The sequence below is a fragment of the Equus asinus genome, chromosome 28 (genome assembly GCF_041296235.1).
Source record: "Equus asinus isolate D_3611 breed Donkey chromosome 28, EquAss-T2T_v2, whole genome shotgun sequence".
Taxonomy (NCBI): domain Eukaryota; kingdom Metazoa; phylum Chordata; class Mammalia; order Perissodactyla; family Equidae; genus Equus; species Equus asinus.
This window is the reverse complement of record NC_091817.1, coordinates 46,303,439-46,319,916: the sequence shown is the minus strand read 5'-3', so window position 1 is coordinate 46,319,916 and position 16,478 is coordinate 46,303,439. Positions and strand designations below refer to the sequence as shown.

Here is a 16,478-nt window from a genome sequence, read left to right as displayed (position 1 = left end):
CTCTCTCCCAACTTCTGGGGTTGCTGGCCATCCTTGATGCTCCTTGGCTTATGGCAGCATCACCCCCATCTCTGCCTCTGTTTTCAGGTGGCCTCCTCCCCTCTGTGTCTACCTGTGTGTCTCTTCTGATAAGGACCCTAGTCATTGGATTTAAGCCCTCGCGGTAATTCAGTATGACCTCACCTTAACTTGATCACATCTGCAAAGACCCTATTTCTAAGTAAGGTCATTTTCACAGGTTCCAGGTAGATGTGAATTTTGGGGGACACTATTCAGTGTATTCCAGTATACCTACAAGCCCAGTGGAAGGGCCTCCGGACCCTATCCACTCGTAGAAACCCAGAGGACACCAAAGGCAGGCCCTGGGGCTGCTGTCTGCCCAGGGCCCCGCATCTCCTTCTGAATGGGGACCACCGATGTGCACACATCCCAGCACCCTCCAACCCATGGAGCTTGCTCAATGGGCCGGCACAGCTGAGGCCTCTGATGAGTCCACATGGGACCTGGGGGCAGGCACCACCCTCCTCAACACTCCTGCCAGGTCCCAGCCCCAGGAAAGGAAGGGACACAGGAGCCCCCATCACGCCCAGAGAGGAGATGTTCCCACACTCGCTGCTGACAGCCTGGCCCCACATACGCCACACAGCACAGCCTCCCCCGAAGCATACAGGCTGGAGGCACTAACAAAGTGACTCTGTGAGACAGGGATCTGGCCAACAGCCCATCGCTACCTGCTCCTCCTCCAAAAGCCAAGCACACATAGAAGCACCAGAAACACCTTCTTTATTCAAGCCCAAATGTGCAGCAGCATCCCCCCCCCACCGTCACCCCCCATTCCCCTCCCACCCCGTAGAAGTGGCACTCCTCCAGCGGGGCCCACCTCAGTGCAGGGACCTCGGCCCCCTGGAGGTCTGTTTCAGTTCCGGAATTTGCCCACCAATGGCTTGGAGGGCCAAGCCCCCAGGCCCTGCTGGTCTAGCAGGAGAGACAACTGCCGGCGAGCCTCCTGGTAGGGCCCAGCCTAGGGCAGGAGAAGAGCAGGTGGAGAGGGTGCTCGCTGGGGGGTGCAGGAGGAAGAGGGCTGGCGGGGAGGGAAGGAGCTGACCTTGGCTGCCTCGTAGGTCTTCAAGGCCAGGAGGTGGGACTTCCCGAGAGCTCGGGCAGCCTGGCGGAAGGCCCGGAGAAAGGCTGCCTTACACAGGCGGGAGGGAGGCCCGAGGGCAGCACTGGCGATGGAGAGAAAGGACAATGGAGAGAAAGGATGTGAGGATCAGGGGAGAGAAAAAGGGAACCAACTCACAGGCTGACACCACTGCCCTCCCACCACCTCCTTTCACTTGTGACAATCTTAGGGGGTGTAACAGGGTGGGTGACAGAAGCACCGGCCACAGTCCCAGAGTTGCTAAGAGGCTGAGCTGGGATCAGAACCCCCCTGGAGCCTGATGCTCCCTCTCACCCCCAGGCAGGGAAACCGGGACCCCTCACTGCTGGGCCCCTCTCCAGCCCACACACAGGCCCTTCTCACTCAGCCTTCACACGCCCGGTGGCCACATCCACAACCTCGATGTCGGGGTCCCCCAGGCTCCAATTGAGGCTCAGGCCGTGGCAGGTGTTGGGGGTGGGGTCAGAAGGGGCCACAGGGGGGCCCGAAAACAGGTGCAGCGTGGTCCGGGCGTAGGGAGGGGGCAGGCCTGGCCCCAAGACGCTCTCCAGGCTGGGCCGGGTGTGGATGGCGCTGCTCAGAGTGGGGGGGTCGTGGCAAGGGTCAGCTGTGGGGGCAGAAAGCACAGGACAAGGTCGGGGTCTCTGCCACCCTCTCCCACCCACCACCCAGAGCCGCTTTCCACCCTCCAGCCCCGCTAGACCCTCACCCAGGACAAGGCTGGTGGCGTAGAGGGGAGGGAGGAAGTGGGCCAGCAGGGCGCCGCCCAGCCCCAGCACAGCCCAGCGTGCCAGCTTGTCACTGGCCGAGAGGCAGCTCACGTGGGTGTCACGGAGCGCGGGCGCCACGTAGCAAACGGGCTTCAGCTCCCCGCGGACGTGGGCCTGCAGGCGGAAGGGCGGACTGTGCAGGAGACTGCCCTTGGACGACGGCGGGAAGCTGCAGAGGCAGGCGAGGGGAGTAGGACGTGGGACACGAGAGTCAGGGTCACTCTCCCGACCCCAGCCTGCACTGCCCTTCCCCGTCGGCCAAACTAAGGGACCCATCAGGGCTCCCTACATACTAGATGTCGTGGGCAGCTCCCTTGGGGGTGTTGCTGACATAGAGGTGCAGGAAGATCCCGGGCTTGAGGGTGAAGGGGGGCCCGGGCCCAGGCTGGGGGGCCAGCACAGACCGCTCCTTGCCCTTGGGGCCGCCCTGTGTTGCCAGTAGGAGCTGCCGGAACAAGAACCTGGGAGAGACGGGTGGAGGAGCAGCTGGGGGCTGCCACGTCCAGCCTGGGCTGTGGCAGTGCGCCGGCCACCCGCCCTCACCTCAGCAGGGCCCGGCGGGCAATGACCACACCGTGGCAGTCGTGGAGCTGCCGGCCTGAGAACTCCAGCCAGCCGGCACAGCTGCTGCCACCTGTGCCCAGCGCTACCAGCTCGTAGATCTCCTTGGTGTGGCCCCTGGCACCGGGGACCTCTGTGAGGGGAGGGGGCAGAGATGTTACGGCTTAAGGCGAGGGTCCTTCGGCAGGGGCGGGGTGGGCAGGGTAAACCCTACCTCTCTCCAGGATGACAGCAGCCACAGTCCCTTTACAGGCCTGGTACAGTGAGGCCCTGTCCACCAGCCGGTCAAAGCCAGCGCTGACCACGGCTGCGCAGCGCTGCTCGTGGGTCAGGATGTTCTCTGCACGTGGGGGAGAGGGCAGAGGTAGGGGCCCCAAGGCTGTGCCCCTCCCCTCACCACAGGGGGCAGAGCAACAGGGCCCACCTACCTACACTCAGGGGGGCGAGTGGAGGCCTTCTGGGGGGCTCTGGGGGCTCTGAAGAAAGAGAAGGGGTGGGTCATCACAGGTGCCAGGGTCCACCCTCCCACTCTCTGTCCTTCGGGAAGCCAACAAGTTGGCAATGGCAGCGGGAAAGTTTTCACCTTCCAGAAACCAAAAGTCCCTGGGCTGCCCCTCTAGCAGAGCCTGGCCCCAGGCTGGGCAGCCTTCGAAGGACACGAGGGCAGGAGGAGGCCCACCTCCCTCCCCCGCTCCCTGCAGGCCAGGCCCCGGGGCCCAGGTGGTCCTGCAGGCCTCTCCCCTGCCCACCCGCATGCTCACACGCACAGAGGTGGGGCTCTGGCATCCCCAGCTGGGGCGTGGCCACCGGGTGGGCTGCCCCCTTACCCGGGCTCTCCAGCTGACTCTGGATGTAGCGGAGGGCAGAGCGAGCCGCCTGCTGCTTGGCCTCCAGCTTGCTGTTGGCGGTGCCTGCGGGGCAGACCACCCCATCCACTTCGGCACACACAGAAAAGGAGGAGCAGCAGCCTGGAGAAGGGGGGCGGTGAAGTAGCGCCCTGCACTTCACCTCTGGCGACACCGCCCCACCTGAGCCACAGAAGCTCTTAGCTACGCTTCCTGCTGACACCAAGGACGACCTTGATGAATGACAAGGAGATGGCCCACCTGCTCCTGCACCGGGCGCTGGTGCGTGCCTTGGCATGCCAGGCCCATTGTCATTCAGAGAACCCTCACAAGCCCCTCTGAAATAGGTCCACGTGACCCCATTTTACAAAGGGGACACACAAAGGGCAGGCAGCAGGCCCAGGTGGTGCCAGGACCCAACCAGGGCCACACTGGTCTCAGGATGAAGCCTGCAGCCTCCCCTTAGACGCACTGAGCTAGTTCTTTCTACTTTTGACAGTTTCTTCCACCAAACACTGTCCTTTCAGGTATTACTTATGAGATAAGAGACAGATGAAAATCCTAGAACTTGGATCACTCGGTCAAAGGGGATAAAATTATTTCACTTCACGGGACTTGCTGGGACTTGCTGCTAAATTGTTTCCCAAAAGGACTGCCCTTTTCAAAGAGAACCCACGTTTCAGCACTCCTCGGTAGCACTGATATTCAGCTATTTTAAAAGAGCATCAAGAATTCCAGCTAGTAGACGTGGAAGGAACGCTGGCGTCAGCAAACCCCACGTGGCAGCTGGCACACAACAATCAACTCTGGTGACAACCATCAAAGGATGCTACAGTGTCATGGCAAACAGGACAGTCACACCATCTCCAGATGCTCCCCTTGGATGACTGACAAAGCACAAAGGGGAAGCAAAGACACCTGGCGGACGCCACCCTAGTCAGTCCTCCCAGCTCACATCCCGAGTGGTAGGACACACAGATCCCAGTCCTCCTGGCGGGACGTCACCACAGGCGCTCCTGCCTAACGCACAGCCTGAACCCTCCTGAGGAAACAGACAAACCCAAATGCAAGGACAGTCTACAAAACCACCGGCCTTTCCTCCTCAAGAACATCACCATCCTGAAGACAAGCAGAGACCGGGGAAGTGTTTCAGACAGAAGGAGATTAAGAGGCACAGCAGCCTAATGCCATCGGTCACGCTGGGTTAGAAAAAATGGCCATTACTGGGACAAGTGGCAAAATTTGAATGTGCATGGTAATGGGGTAATAACATTACATCAATGTTAAATTTCCAAAATTTGATCACTGTACTATAGTTACATAAGACAATGTCCTTGTTCTTAGGAATTACACATAGACGTGCTTAAGGGGTGAATTAACTTCCAGGTTGTTCAGAAAAACTTAATCTAGATATTTTTACATAAATAGATATATAGAGGGGAGAGAGACACACAAACACACAGCAAATGTGGCAAATGTTACCTGGAGAATCTGAGTGGAGAGTTCATGGGAGTTCTTTCACACTAGTCTTTGAAATTTCATCAAAATAAAAAAACAAAAAGAAACGACTAAAAACCACATCTACCCATGTAAACAAATAAAAGGGGAATGGTAAGCAGAAGGGAGGGGCAGTGTAACCCAGCGGGTCAGCTCAGGCTCTGAAGCCAGACTGCCGGGGTTCACACTGTGCCACGCAGCTGCGGCCTCTCTGGCCTCAGTCTTCCCGTCTGTAAAATGGTGGTGACAGTACTGTACACGTCCTTAAGGAATACTTGTGAGGACTCGGTGAGTTAACGTGCCTGAAGCCCTGCAGACAGCTCCTGGCCTGTCATCCAGAACTCATGAATGTTAGCTATTATCATCTGCATTGACTCTATTTCCTTATCTTCTGTATTCCTGATCCGCAGGCTTTTGGGGCCTTGATCCTGGAGAGAAGGCCCCTCCCAGGGCTAATTCCTGGAGACAGCAGACGACTCCCCTGCAAGTGCGCCTTGATGTGGAAACCAACCAATCCAGAACTCAGTCCCCAACTGCCAAACTCTCACATGAGCCAACATCCTCCAGACCCTAAACCACCCCAGGGCCAGGTACCAGACAACTAGGACTCACCCCTATGACCCCAAAACATCCTCAGGGTCTTGCCTTACTCAACCCTGTAACTCACTCAGCCTGCCTCAACCATTCCTTCCTGAGAAGCCCCAATAAAGGCTCTGGGCTGGGCTCTCCCCGCTCCCCTTCTTCCTCCTGACCACCCTGGTCCTTTCTCGTGGGGCCCTGTGTGGCGAGCTGTGCCTCCTGTTTCTAGGGATCCGCGAGTATTTACTTTTTCCTTCACGACAATCATTTCCGAGCCTGCTGTCTCACCGCCCCTGATTAACAGGAATCCCAGGCACACATTTAATACACTCTCTCTTTTTCAGCCATTCATTAGGGGTTCTCTCAGGTAGCTTTACAAAGGCTCCCGACAGCCTGAGGGATGCTTCTCTCCCTATCTCCTTAGAAACCGGAAAAGTGCTGGCTGAAGGTTGGGAACCTGAATTGAGGACCTGGGGTGTTGCTGTGTGTGTCTGTGTCTGTCCAGTCCGGGGTGGGGGCAGGGTGCACCGAGAAAGAGGAAAGGACGTGATTACATCTCTAGGCAGTGTTGCCATTAGCAAACGGCTTTGATAACGTCTTCAAGTCACCGGCTGGCCCCCAAGTATCTCCAATGCTGGCAGGGCAACTGTAATTGCATGTAACTGGCCCTCCAAAAAGGCAAGCTGAAAGGCTGGGTCGCTTTGGGGTATCAGATGGGGATGTTGTTCACCCTGCTGTGACCTGCCTCTTGGAGGTCTGGCGTAGCCCCACCTGCTCACAGCGAGGTCCGCCTCGGGCCCGGCTCCGGCCCAGCTCCCAGCCCCCGTGCTTCGTCTGGGGCAGCCGGGGGGCGCCACCGCCCCAGGCCCCGGGGCTCACCTGCCGTCTGGTCCTCTCGGAAGGTCAGGGAGACGCCCAGGCCGGCCGTATACTGCTCGAGCACCGCCACAGCCTGGCCCGGCAGGGGGTCTTTGAGCTGCAGGCTCAGCTGTCCAGCTGCCGTTGGGAAGTCCCTGGCGGGCCCTGCAGGGTGGGACAGAGACCTTCGGGGATCTCCTCATCCGGCCCCCCAAGCCGTCCCAAGCCCGGGCTGTCCCCAGTTCCTTGACTCCGGCCCCCGCCCACGGCCCACCGTCCCCAGCCGAGGCCTGGGACTGCCCGTCCCCCTCATCGTCCTCCGCGCTGGGGGCGAGCACGGGCTCCCAGGGCTCTCGGCCCAGGCTGGCGGGGGGCCTCCTGGAGCTGGGCCCGGGGCTGATTTGCAGCGACGCCGCCAGGCGGGGTTTCCTGCGGCCGCTGTCCTCCGAACTGGTGACCACGCCGGCTGCTGAAGCCATGGCCGGACGCCAGGGACGGGGTGCCGGTTCTGGTGCCGCGGCGCCCTTTTACACGCCCGGCTGGCTCCGCGTGAGGAGCACGCGGCAAGGCAGACAGCACACGGCGAGCTAGGCCCCACCTCCCCGCTGACCAATGAGAGCCCGCAGAGCTGTGGCAGACAGTGCGCCCAGCCAATGGGAAGGATGGTTTTCGTGGCGGCAGCAGCCCGGATGTGGATAGTGCAGTCACCTGGCCAACATCCCACTTCCGGGGCGGGGCTTAGCGATGGGGTTTGGGGGAGGGACGAGGTTGGTCCGGTTTTCCTGTTCTCTGCCCTAGGCAAGTGAAGGCCAGGGAAGGGGGTTTGAGGGTCCGAGTCCAGCGCTTCATCCTTGCTCCTGTCCTAGGATGCCCCAAACCACACCCCATCAGGCCAGCCCGCCCCTAGCAGCTTGAGCCTGGGGGGCTTCATCTGATAAATGAAGGTGTTCTTAAATGTAGCAGCCCAACAGAACCTTTAGGATCTACCTTTACAAAAGGTTCGCTGTAGCCTTTCTGAAGCCAGCCGGAAGTGCTCTCTAGCCAAAGTTAGCCATTTAGCACCCTGCCGCCCCCCCCCCCTTTTTTGTCCAGAAAGGATTTTGAGTAACAATACCACAAGACAGCAATTCTTTAAGATGAGGGACTAGGGATGAAGGAGAAATAACAAAAATAAGATGAAGTTAGGGATGAAGACAGTTTACATATGGCCTGCTATGATGCAACACAATTGCTCAAAGGGGGCTGAAAACAGAACTAAGTCTTGTAGGAGCTAGGACACAGGATAACGACCAATACTCAGTGCACAGGCTGTAAGACTCGTCGCCTTTGTTGCTGTTGCTGCTGCTGATTGCTACCTTTGGGTCTGACTGTGCTGACCAGGATTGTGGCAGTGTGGATACTGGGGCGTATGAGGAGCAATTGGTGGAAACCGGGAATTTTGACCCGGGAAGAGCAGGTGTAGCGGGCAGGGTAAATTCAACCTCTCAAATGTTTTGAGCATTGGCATCAGGAAGAAGAATCCTGTTTTTTTCATGCATAGGCCAGCCAGAGAATGGAATTAGGCCTGGGAGATGGAGGGGACAGGACAGCAGGTGTTCAGAAATGGAATGATGGCTGCACACATCCACAAACAGACTTTAACAGAATCGCCAAACCCAGAAATCTCAACAACAGGAACTTGCATGAACAAATGGTGATATATTCATACACATAATAAAAAGAAACAAAATCCTGTTATGTGCCCCAAATGGGTGAATCTCGTAGGCATGTTGAGTGAAAGAAGCAAGACTAAAAAGAATGTCTTCTGCATGATTTTATTTATGTAAATTCTTGAACCAGCAAAATTAATCTATGGTGATGAATCAGAAACATGGTTTATTTTATGTAAATTTTATTTATGTAAATTCTTGAACCAGCAAAATTAATCTATGGTGATGAATCAGAAACATGGTTACTTCCTGAAGCGGGTATTGACTGGGAAGTGGCACCAGGAGATTTTCTGGAGTGATGGAAGTGTCTCTTGATCCAGGTGGTGGTTATGTGGGTTTATATGCATGTGAAAACTCAATGAGGTATACACTTAAATTGCGCTTTTTACTGCATGTTAACTATACATCAGTAACGAGAAGAAACCAAGTAGCTTGTTTAGAGAAAGGAAAGAAGGAAGAAAGGAAGGAAGAAATGGAATTGGCCTCCCAACCCAGAAGCTGGATGAGTGTCTCATAAAGGTGATGTGGAATACTGGTGTGCTAGGAAAAATAATGGTCCCCAAAGATGTCCATGTCCTGATCCCCACAGCCTATGAACGTTACATCGTATGGGAAGGGGGCATTATGGTTGCAGATTAATCAGCTGAGTTTAAGACAAGGAGATTATCCTGGATTACCTGCGTGGGCCCAATGTAATCACAAGTGTCCTTAAATGGGTAGGGGGAGACTGAGGAGTCAGAATCAGAGAGATGGCAGCACGAGAAAGACTCAACTGCCGTTGCTAGCTTTGAAGATGGAAGGGGGCCACAGCCAAGGAAGACAGGCAGCTTTCAGAAGCTGAAAAAGGCCAAGAAATGGATTCTCCCCTGGAGCTTCTAGAAAAGAACGCAGCCCTACTGACACCTTGATTTTAGCCCAGTGAGACCCATTTAAGGCTTCTGACCTCCAGAACTGTTCAATATTGTGTTCTTCTAAGCCACTAAGTTTGTGGTAATTTGTTACAGCAGCAATGGGAAACTAATATAGTCTTCAATTTTTTTGCATACATAATCCTAAAATAATTTTCAAAAACTGTGTATCCCAAATTAATCACAAGCTCAAGTAGTTACAAAAGATATAATTTCAGACTTATTATATATTATAATCATCCTTTCAATATATTTTCACCAAAACCATGGAGATGAATACATAGCTTATTCCATTTATGAAAAATGCTCTCCATATGCCCTAACTGGCAAAGCCTATCCTCATGGTCAGACCTATCAGCTAAATCAGAATTACTTCTTGTCAGAAAGTCTCACTTCATTTTTTCAATCTAAATGAACGTGTTGCTATTTTCTCAGAAGATCCACGTCATTTCATTTCCTCTTCCGTTGACTCAATATTTATTGAGCATCTACTCTTCTAGTTGTTTGGGAAACATCAGTGACCTACACAGACAGAATTCCTGTCCTTGTAGAGGGACTTCTGAATTCTCTTTTTCAGGTAGATGGCTGAGAAGGCATGGAGCCTAACCAAAAGCTTGAAGTCTCCATGAGACAGAGTGTCACAGCCAGTAGTATTTTCTCCTTTTTTTCCTGTTCTTTTTTAAAAGACTCTTTATTGACATATTACATCCATACCGAAAAGCATACAGATTATTTGATGAATTTTCATACACTGAACACACCCATGTAACCAGCACTGGGATGAAGAAACATAATATTATCAGTCCCAAAATGCCCCCTCCTGCAGCCGTCTATCATGACTTCTGATTGAACCTGCTTTTCTTAGTTTTCGAGGTACTCTCTCCTGCAGGAACTTTGCTTTTTGGAATCGCCCCCTTGTTCAGCATCCCTCTCAGGCAGTACTCCACAGTGGGGAAAAAAGCGATTGTGAGAAAGGAGATGCTAAAGGAGAACCATCCGATTCAAAGCACCTCCCAGATGAAAACTATATGGATGGAAGCTGAGAATTTGGAAACTGATTCTTTAAAGTAATGGTTCTCAAAGTGTGGTCCCTGGACCAGCAGCAGCAGCATCACCTGGGAACTCACTAGAAACGCAGATTCTCGGATCACCTCCCAGATCTACTGAACCAGAAACTGGGGCTGGGACCCAGCGAACTGTTTTAACAAGCTCTCCAGGGGATTCTGATGCACGTTCAGGTCTGAGAACTCCTGGGTTAGGCTAATGGTAAGATTTATGATTGCACAGTGGTTCTTAAAGTGTGGCCCCCAGGCAAGCAGAATCAGCATCACCTGGAAACTTAGGAACGCAGATTATCAGGCTCCACCCCAGACTCACTGAATCAGAAACTCTTTTTACACGCCTTCCAGGTGATGGCGATGTACGCTGGAACTGGAGAACCATTGCCTAAAACTGTATTTCCCTGGCCACAGGAAAGCCTCATGCACTCCCACGGGGACCTGTATGCTTATTTTTAAAGCCCGCTTCAGAGGCTATCAGCACAATTATAGCCTAGGATTCCTAGGCTGACTAATACAGGATTCCTAGTAGGATTCCTACTAATACAGTGCCTGGCTCATCGTAGGTGCTCAGCAGGTGTTCGTTGAGTGAATTAATTTAATACTCACAGCAATCCTGTGAAATAGGAAGTCAGTTAGGCAGAGTGGGACTCGAACCTATCACAGCTTGTCCTTCTCTGTTGGGACTTGATGGGGCTTGTTTCCACCGTCCATGGCGCCGCCTCCACTCCCATTCTCACTCCGCCCGGGAGGTGGCGCTCTAGGGCGACCGTGAGGCCAGGCTGGGAGGCGGGACTTCCTGTCTCCGAGGGAGCACTTCCGTCCCGGCCCGGAAGACCGTTCATCGCTGCTGTGGGGCTCTCGCTTCGGGGGCGCCGGAGCCGGGGTGCAGCTCTCGGGTTGCTTCGTGGCACGAGGGTCAGGCGAGCGTCGCGCGGAGGTCCAGTTACCAGACAGGCACGGCGAGGCCCGGGCCACGTAAGTGCGCGCGCCGTCGGACGGGAGGCAGAGGAGGGTCCCCCAGCGCCCTCCATGAGCCCCGAGCTGCGTGGCTTTGGGAGCGATCGCCCAACATCTGCAAAGTGGGTTATTAGCAGTCTCCAGCTCATGGAGTGGAGAGGGTCTCACAGAGGTGAGGTGTGGTAGCCGCTGGCTGGCACACAGCGCTTGATGCGAGGCATCTGCTGTTGTCGGGTTGAAATTCTGGGGTCTGGGGTTGGAGTGGGAGGAGGTGGATGAGGAGGACATGGCCGAGTAGATGTCTGAGGGAAGGGACCACTCGCATCCCCTCACCCATCCCCTGCGACAGGCTCGCCTTCCGCCATGCCCGGCCTGGCATTAATGCAGACCCGACTGACGTCTGCAGCCCTGGAGGTCTAAAGGGGCCTGGTCGTCGAAGGCGAAGGCGGGAAGGGGAGGCAGCCTTCTCGAAGGGCTTTTCTGAGGCCGTGGGCTCCTCCAGCGACCTCAGCCTGCTTGGGTCTGTTTGAGGCTGTTTGGTTCGTTTCTCCTCTCGTTCATTCATTCCTGGATTTGTTCCTTCAGTTTGTATGTACTGGTCGTTACCATGTAGCGAGTACCAAAGCCCTGGGGATATATAAAGTCTTTTCCCGTGGGGACTGTTAGAGTGGTTCTGAATCAGACAGCTTCATCTTTAAATATGTAATCACACGTTGCAGTGTGTGTTCTGGAGCGGCGATGCAGGGTGTGGTGGGAGGATAGGGCTGGGGAACTGGGAGAGGCTTCCCCGCCAGGGAATCTGAAGGATGAGTACGATTTTGTAGGTGGATAGGAAGGGCACTAGTATTCCTTCTAAGCAGAGAGAGAGTGTGCAAAGACCCTGTGGTGAAAAGAAGTATGGTGAGGAAAAAACCCAAAGGGGGTCAGTGTGATTGGAGTCCAGGCACAAGAGACGAGCTGGAGACTTTCGCATGTGTCTGCTGATTTATCAGGGATGCAGCCATCTTGGGAGGCTCGGGGGGCCCCTTAACTGTAGTCGACACAGTCAGTCCTATGGAAGACAGTGTTTTCACGAGGATTCAGTGATCACCTCCTTGATTCCTGCCACTGTCCTCTCCTGTCATGGAACAGAGAATGACAGCAGCAGCCAGACACTAGGAATTCAGGAATGCGTCAGATACAGTTGCTGTCCCTGGAGAGCTCTCAGTCTAGCGGAAGAGATAAGACTATGTGTATAAACCACAATGAGAAGGAGGCTGGTGTGCCGTGGGAAACACATGTTCATCACTTGACAAGTGTTTACTGGCATTTCCTGCGTGATGGGCACTTTGCGCGGTGCTGAGGTGCATGGGTGTGTGGAAGTTACAGGATAAACTGACGAAAGAACAGGAGAGCCAAAGGGAACATTTTTTGCGTACCAAGACGCTAAGGCACGTGTTTGTTTTGGATGCACGGGGAGCAGTGGTCCAGAGGCCGGCCTTTGAATCGGAATCAAGCTGTTGGCTTTGGGCAAGTCGCTCAGTTTCCTGAACTCCAAAACCGGGAGCAATAGGAGAATAAAGCATGTGGCACTGTGGCTGCCGATGCTGGCGCTCAGTAAGCGAGTGCTGTTGTCATTTTTGGGGTTAATAGAAAAGAGAGCTGCTATGCCTGCTTGTGCTTCTAGAGCACCTTGTGTTTACCAAAGCCCTAAGTTTAGTTTGATTCAACAACCAGAAGGTGCATTTTTGGAAGGTACGTACTTGACAGCAGGAAGAAAGATGAATAAGACTCAGTCCCTGGCTTTGGGAGAACTCGAGTTAGTCCTGGGAGTGTAGCCTGGGGCATATGATGTGTAGCCTACAAATGTGTAGTTATAGTACAGAGAGCTTGACAGAAGCTGACCCCTCGCCACCTGTCTAACTTCATCCCCTACCCCTCTCCTGTTCGTTCTGTGGCCTCCTTGTTTCTCAAGCACTTCCTGCCCCAGGACTTTTGCACTCACTGTTCATTCTGCCAGGAACCCTTTTCCCAGTTTTCCACATAGTTCTCTCCCTCATTAGGTTCAGGCTGTGGCAAACGCCACCTTCTCGGCGAGGCCTTCCCTGGCTACCATTGCTGAAACCACAGCCTCAGCGCATTGCCATCCCTCCCTCCTGGTTGGTCGGTTGGTTTTAACATAGCACTTATTGCCATCTGGCATTAGGTTACCTGTTGATTTATTCTTTATTATCTGCCTCCCCAAAGAAAGCACACTCCTCTTAGGGCACCTTTCGCTTTCCCGGGAACCCTGGAAACCATTGTCAGGTTCAGGTCTCTGAGAAGACCAGAGGGATGTGTGGTTCTTGTTTTCCAGGATGGACTTCCCCGGCTCCCTCCGCCCCACAGTATTCATGACTGGCCCCCTTGGTCTGAGCGATGTCCCTGACATGTCCTTCATGTGCAGCTGGAGAGACGCACTCACCCTGCCGGAGTCCCTGCCCCAGAACTCCGAGGTGAGGTGGCGGGGAGAGCCCTGGCGGCTCCAGGGTGGCCACCTTCTCTCGGTCCCCTTTTCTAGCAGGAGCACATGGTGGGGTGGCATTAGCACAAATCTGCCAAGACAGGCTGAGCCAGAATCCCTCCTTTGGGTGCATGGGATGCCTGCCATCTGCAGCGGGTTTACTGGGCGGGAGCTCCTGGCTTGCTCTTTCCTGCCTCCCTCTCCCCAGCCTTTCATTCCTGTCTGTTCAGCAGATACTCAGTGCACAGCCCCTACGCCATGCCAGGCGCCTTTCCAGCCCCGGGGCACCCAGCTTGCAGATGTCAGATGTGATCCCTGCCCCCGGGGAACTTAGAGTTAGGCTGACTGAGGACAGACAGCTGAACAAGCCAAAGGATAGAGTCATTGCAAAGTTTGATAATAGCTTTGAGTGAAACCAGAAGGATGCTGAGACAGCACAGCGGGGGTGAGGCAGGGAGGGGAGACCTCCCAGGATGGGAAGGACACTGGCTCTTTCCCTGGGAGCCTAAGCCATGTGGCTGCCACTGGACACAGGCTGGCCAAGGCTTACGGCAGGCAGAGGCAAGTGGGTGGAAAATTAAGAGAGACAGCGGTGGCGAGGGGAGTGGGGCAGGGGCGCTTCCTTGACAAGGAAGGGCTTCACATCAGATCCGGCCCCCCCGGGAGCCCAGCTTGCCAGCTCATCCATCCTCTGAGTGTTTGAGCTGAGCCGTCTCAGGCTGGCCCAGCAGTGGGGAGTAGGGTGGCCAGTGGGCTCTCTGAGCAAGTGACCATGAGGTCTTCTGAGTGGAAGTGAGGGTCACTGGAGTTCAGCTTGGCCCAGTCTGGGTGCAGGGGTCCCCTCTGAGAGCCACTGGGGCCTGGAGGTCAGAGTGTAGACTGGAGCTGGGCTGCCTGGGTTCCAGTCCCAGCCCTTCTGTTGCCTGGAGCAAGTGACAGCCTCCCTGTGCTGCCGTTTCTTCACCCATAAAGTAAGGCGGCCGTTGTACCAACTTGGTGGGCTCCTTGCAGGATTGAATGAGTTATAAAGACAAGTGCTGGTGACACCACTGGCCCAGGAGTGCCCTCACTGTTATGTTGTCGTCGTGGTTGTGTTTCCTCAGAATGGGGTGCCGCACGTGGCTAAGGGCCTTCTCTGGGAGCCGGAGACCCCCGGGCCCCTTCCCTTGCTGCCTCCTGGTCCCGGTAAGGGTCTTGGTGCTCAGGGCTCCCTCCCGAGCTGCTCCTCGTGTCGCTTCTCGCCCCCTCCCAACCCCAAGTGGGACACCTGACCCCGTTTCTGGGCCCATCATGGCTCTTCCCTCACCTCACTCTTTCCTCAGATCCCTGGCACCCTGGTCTGACTGCCCAGGACCTGCTTTTCCGGGGAGGTCACCCGTTCCAGAAACAGCCCCGAGTTGTGCTGGATGTTACTGAACAGGTGCGTGGCCCCACAGTGGACAGTGCTGTGTGACCTGGGGCTCTGCTCAGTGACCTGGCCTCCTCTCCTTCCGCAGCTCAGCCGGTTCCTGTGGGACCATGGGGACATAGCCTTTGCACCCCTGGGGAAGCTGATGCTGGAGAATTTCAAACTGGAGGGAGCACGGGTGAGTAAGCCCTGACCAGCCAGGAGGGGGGCTCCCCACTTCATGTCGGTGTGAATCCTAGGGTGTGCGAGCTTGACAAGGCCTTTCCACGCAGAGCCGCTCTAAGAAGAAGACAGTGGTCAGTGTGAAGAGGCTGCTCCAGGACCTCGATGGACACCAGCCCTGGGGGCAAGTGGCTAGTGAGGAAGGATGGGATGGGTAGGCCTAGCTGGCGGTGGGGACGTGGAAGGAGCCGGGACATGGATCTAGGTTTCTGGCACAGTTGTTCCTCCTTCCCCCCCGTGCAGTCATGATCTGTACTTTCTCATATAGAACTACACCTCCACTAGGCTAAGGGGAAAAGGGAATTTAAGTTCATGGCCTACAGGCATGGCTGCATCCAGGAGTTCAAATAATGTTAATAGGACTCTATCTTTCTTTATGTTCTCATCCTCTTGGCTGTGCCTGGCTTAATTCCTAGGCAGACTGTTTGCAGGTGACAGCAAGATGGGTTATGATTTCAAGGAAGGACTCAGAAGCCTTCCTGAGGCACCAGCAGAAGTCCTAGGAAGGTTATGATGGGCTTGGCTTGGGTGTCATGCCCATCTGGGAGCCAATCACTGTGGGCTGGGCAATGGAGCACTCTTGAGTGGCCAGATCTGGGTCATGTGACTGCCCCTGCGGCACAGGAATGGGGTTTCCCAAAGGAAGAAATTCTAGGTTGATAAAAAGTGCATCTGCTGGCCTGGCCTCCCAGGGGCTGGTGCCAGTCCTTCTCCCATCGCCATGACAGCCTGCCTCTCAGCTGTGCTCTCATCCCAGGTGCCCCTGGGCTTACCTCAGCTACCGGCAGCGTCGGTTCTCCATCCTCGGGGGCCCAATTCTGGGCAAGTCGGTGGCAAACCTCCTGGGAGACCTGCTGCACGAGGAGCTGGTGACGCGGTGGGAGCAGCTGCTCTTGGACGATGCTTTCACTGGGGGCGCGCTGGCCTGGGTGCCTGGGAAGACACCCCGGGTTGGGCAGCTGGTCTACCCTGCGGGAAGCACCCTGGACAAGCTGTGTATCCTTTCTCACTGGGCAGGATCCCAGCAGCTCCCTCTGGTGGAGGAGGCACTCTCCATGTGGTCCAGGGGGGCTGGATGACTAGAGCTCATGCACTTATCCTTAGCAAAAGGCTCAGATTTCCAAGAGGTCAGTCTGACCCCAGGTGGTAACCCCCAGGTCCTCAGGGACCCTGGCCACATCCAGCTGCGAGGACCTGTCCGGCAGGTGGTGACCCGAACTGTGCAGGGAGAATGTAAGGCCTTAGATACCACCCTCCCTCACTGACTGACCCGCTGCCTGACCCTGACCCTCTCATCCCCTCGTCCCCTCAGCTCTGTTGGCCGTCCGCTCTGACTACCACTGTGCCCTGTGGAAGATCAGCAGGCAGGGGCGGCCGGCGCCTCTCCAGGTGCTGCAGGTCGAGAAGGGGGCCACAGGGATCAGCCTCAGGTGAGGGCGCTGGATCGGGCTGCTCTGCA

The 16,478-nt window shown here is 55.4% G+C and overlaps 2 protein-coding genes across 9 annotated transcripts in view; one reads left to right on the top strand and one right to left on the bottom strand.

The window, feature by feature from the left end:
* Positions 1 to 765: 765 nt before the first annotated feature.
* ADAD2 (adenosine deaminase domain containing 2) lies at positions 766 to 6,845 on the bottom strand. 3 transcript variants are annotated; one of them, XR_011498996.1, is made up of 11 exons: positions 6,547 to 6,845; positions 6,294 to 6,437; positions 3,321 to 3,461; positions 2,922 to 2,969; positions 2,708 to 2,833; positions 2,476 to 2,626; positions 2,226 to 2,393; positions 1,872 to 2,101; positions 1,561 to 1,769; positions 1,106 to 1,226; positions 766 to 1,021 (listed from the first exon to the last, which is right to left on the bottom strand). XR_011498996.1 is itself a non-coding variant. In XM_070500414.1 (11 exons), exons 1-11 carry the CDS (start codon positions 6,749 to 6,751, stop codon positions 917 to 919), a joined length of 1,758 nt encoding a protein of 585 aa, XP_070356515.1. In that variant the 5' UTR covers positions 6,752 to 6,845; the 3' UTR covers positions 766 to 916. The 3 variants fall into 3 exon arrangements, 2 of the variants coding, with proteins under 2 accessions (XP_070356515.1, XP_014696823.2); XM_070500414.1 differs by having other exon boundaries at positions 1,526 to 1,769; positions 6,294 to 6,402; positions 6,437 to 6,845; XM_014841337.3 differs by having other exon boundaries at positions 1,526 to 1,769.
* A 3,915-nt stretch (positions 6,846 to 10,760) lies between these two features.
* Positions 10,761 to 16,478, top strand: part of TAF1C (TATA-box binding protein associated factor, RNA polymerase I subunit C) — a 15,540-nt gene continuing 9,822 nt past the window's right edge. For 4 of the 6 annotated variants that reach the window (XR_006521681.2, XM_044761798.2, XM_014841772.3 and 1 more), the window contains exons 1-9: positions 10,779 to 10,925; positions 13,243 to 13,381; positions 14,493 to 14,574; positions 14,712 to 14,809; positions 14,886 to 14,975; positions 15,070 to 15,143; positions 15,777 to 16,015; positions 16,136 to 16,252; positions 16,332 to 16,449. Coding sequence is in view for 5 of the 6 variants with exons in the window: in XM_044761798.2 (XP_044617733.2) it covers positions 13,244 to 13,381; positions 14,493 to 14,574; positions 14,712 to 14,809; positions 14,886 to 14,975; positions 15,070 to 15,143; positions 15,777 to 16,015; positions 16,136 to 16,252; positions 16,332 to 16,449 (956 nt within the window). In the remaining variant the exon portion in view is untranslated. Of the gene's footprint in view, positions 10,926 to 13,242; positions 13,382 to 14,492; positions 14,575 to 14,711; positions 14,810 to 14,885; positions 14,976 to 15,069; positions 15,144 to 15,776; positions 16,016 to 16,135; positions 16,253 to 16,331; positions 16,450 to 16,478 lie in introns of those variants that run through there. The other 2 variants (XM_044761796.2, XM_044761799.2) reach the window with 2 other exon arrangements.

Coding starts and splice junctions, on each gene's coding strand:
- ADAD2 (XM_070500414.1), bottom strand. CDS start 6,751: ATGGCTTCAGCAGCCGGCGTGGTCACCAGTTCGGAGGACAGCGGCCGC. Junction 3,462..6,293: donor CCGAGAGGACCAGACGGCAG/GTGAGCCCCGGG, acceptor CCCCTTCTCCAG/GCTGCTGCTCCTCCTTTTCT. Junction 2,394..2,475: donor GCCCGCCGGGCCCTGCTGAG/GTGAGGGCGGGT, acceptor CGTCTCTCCCAG/GTTCTTGTTCCGGCAGCTCC.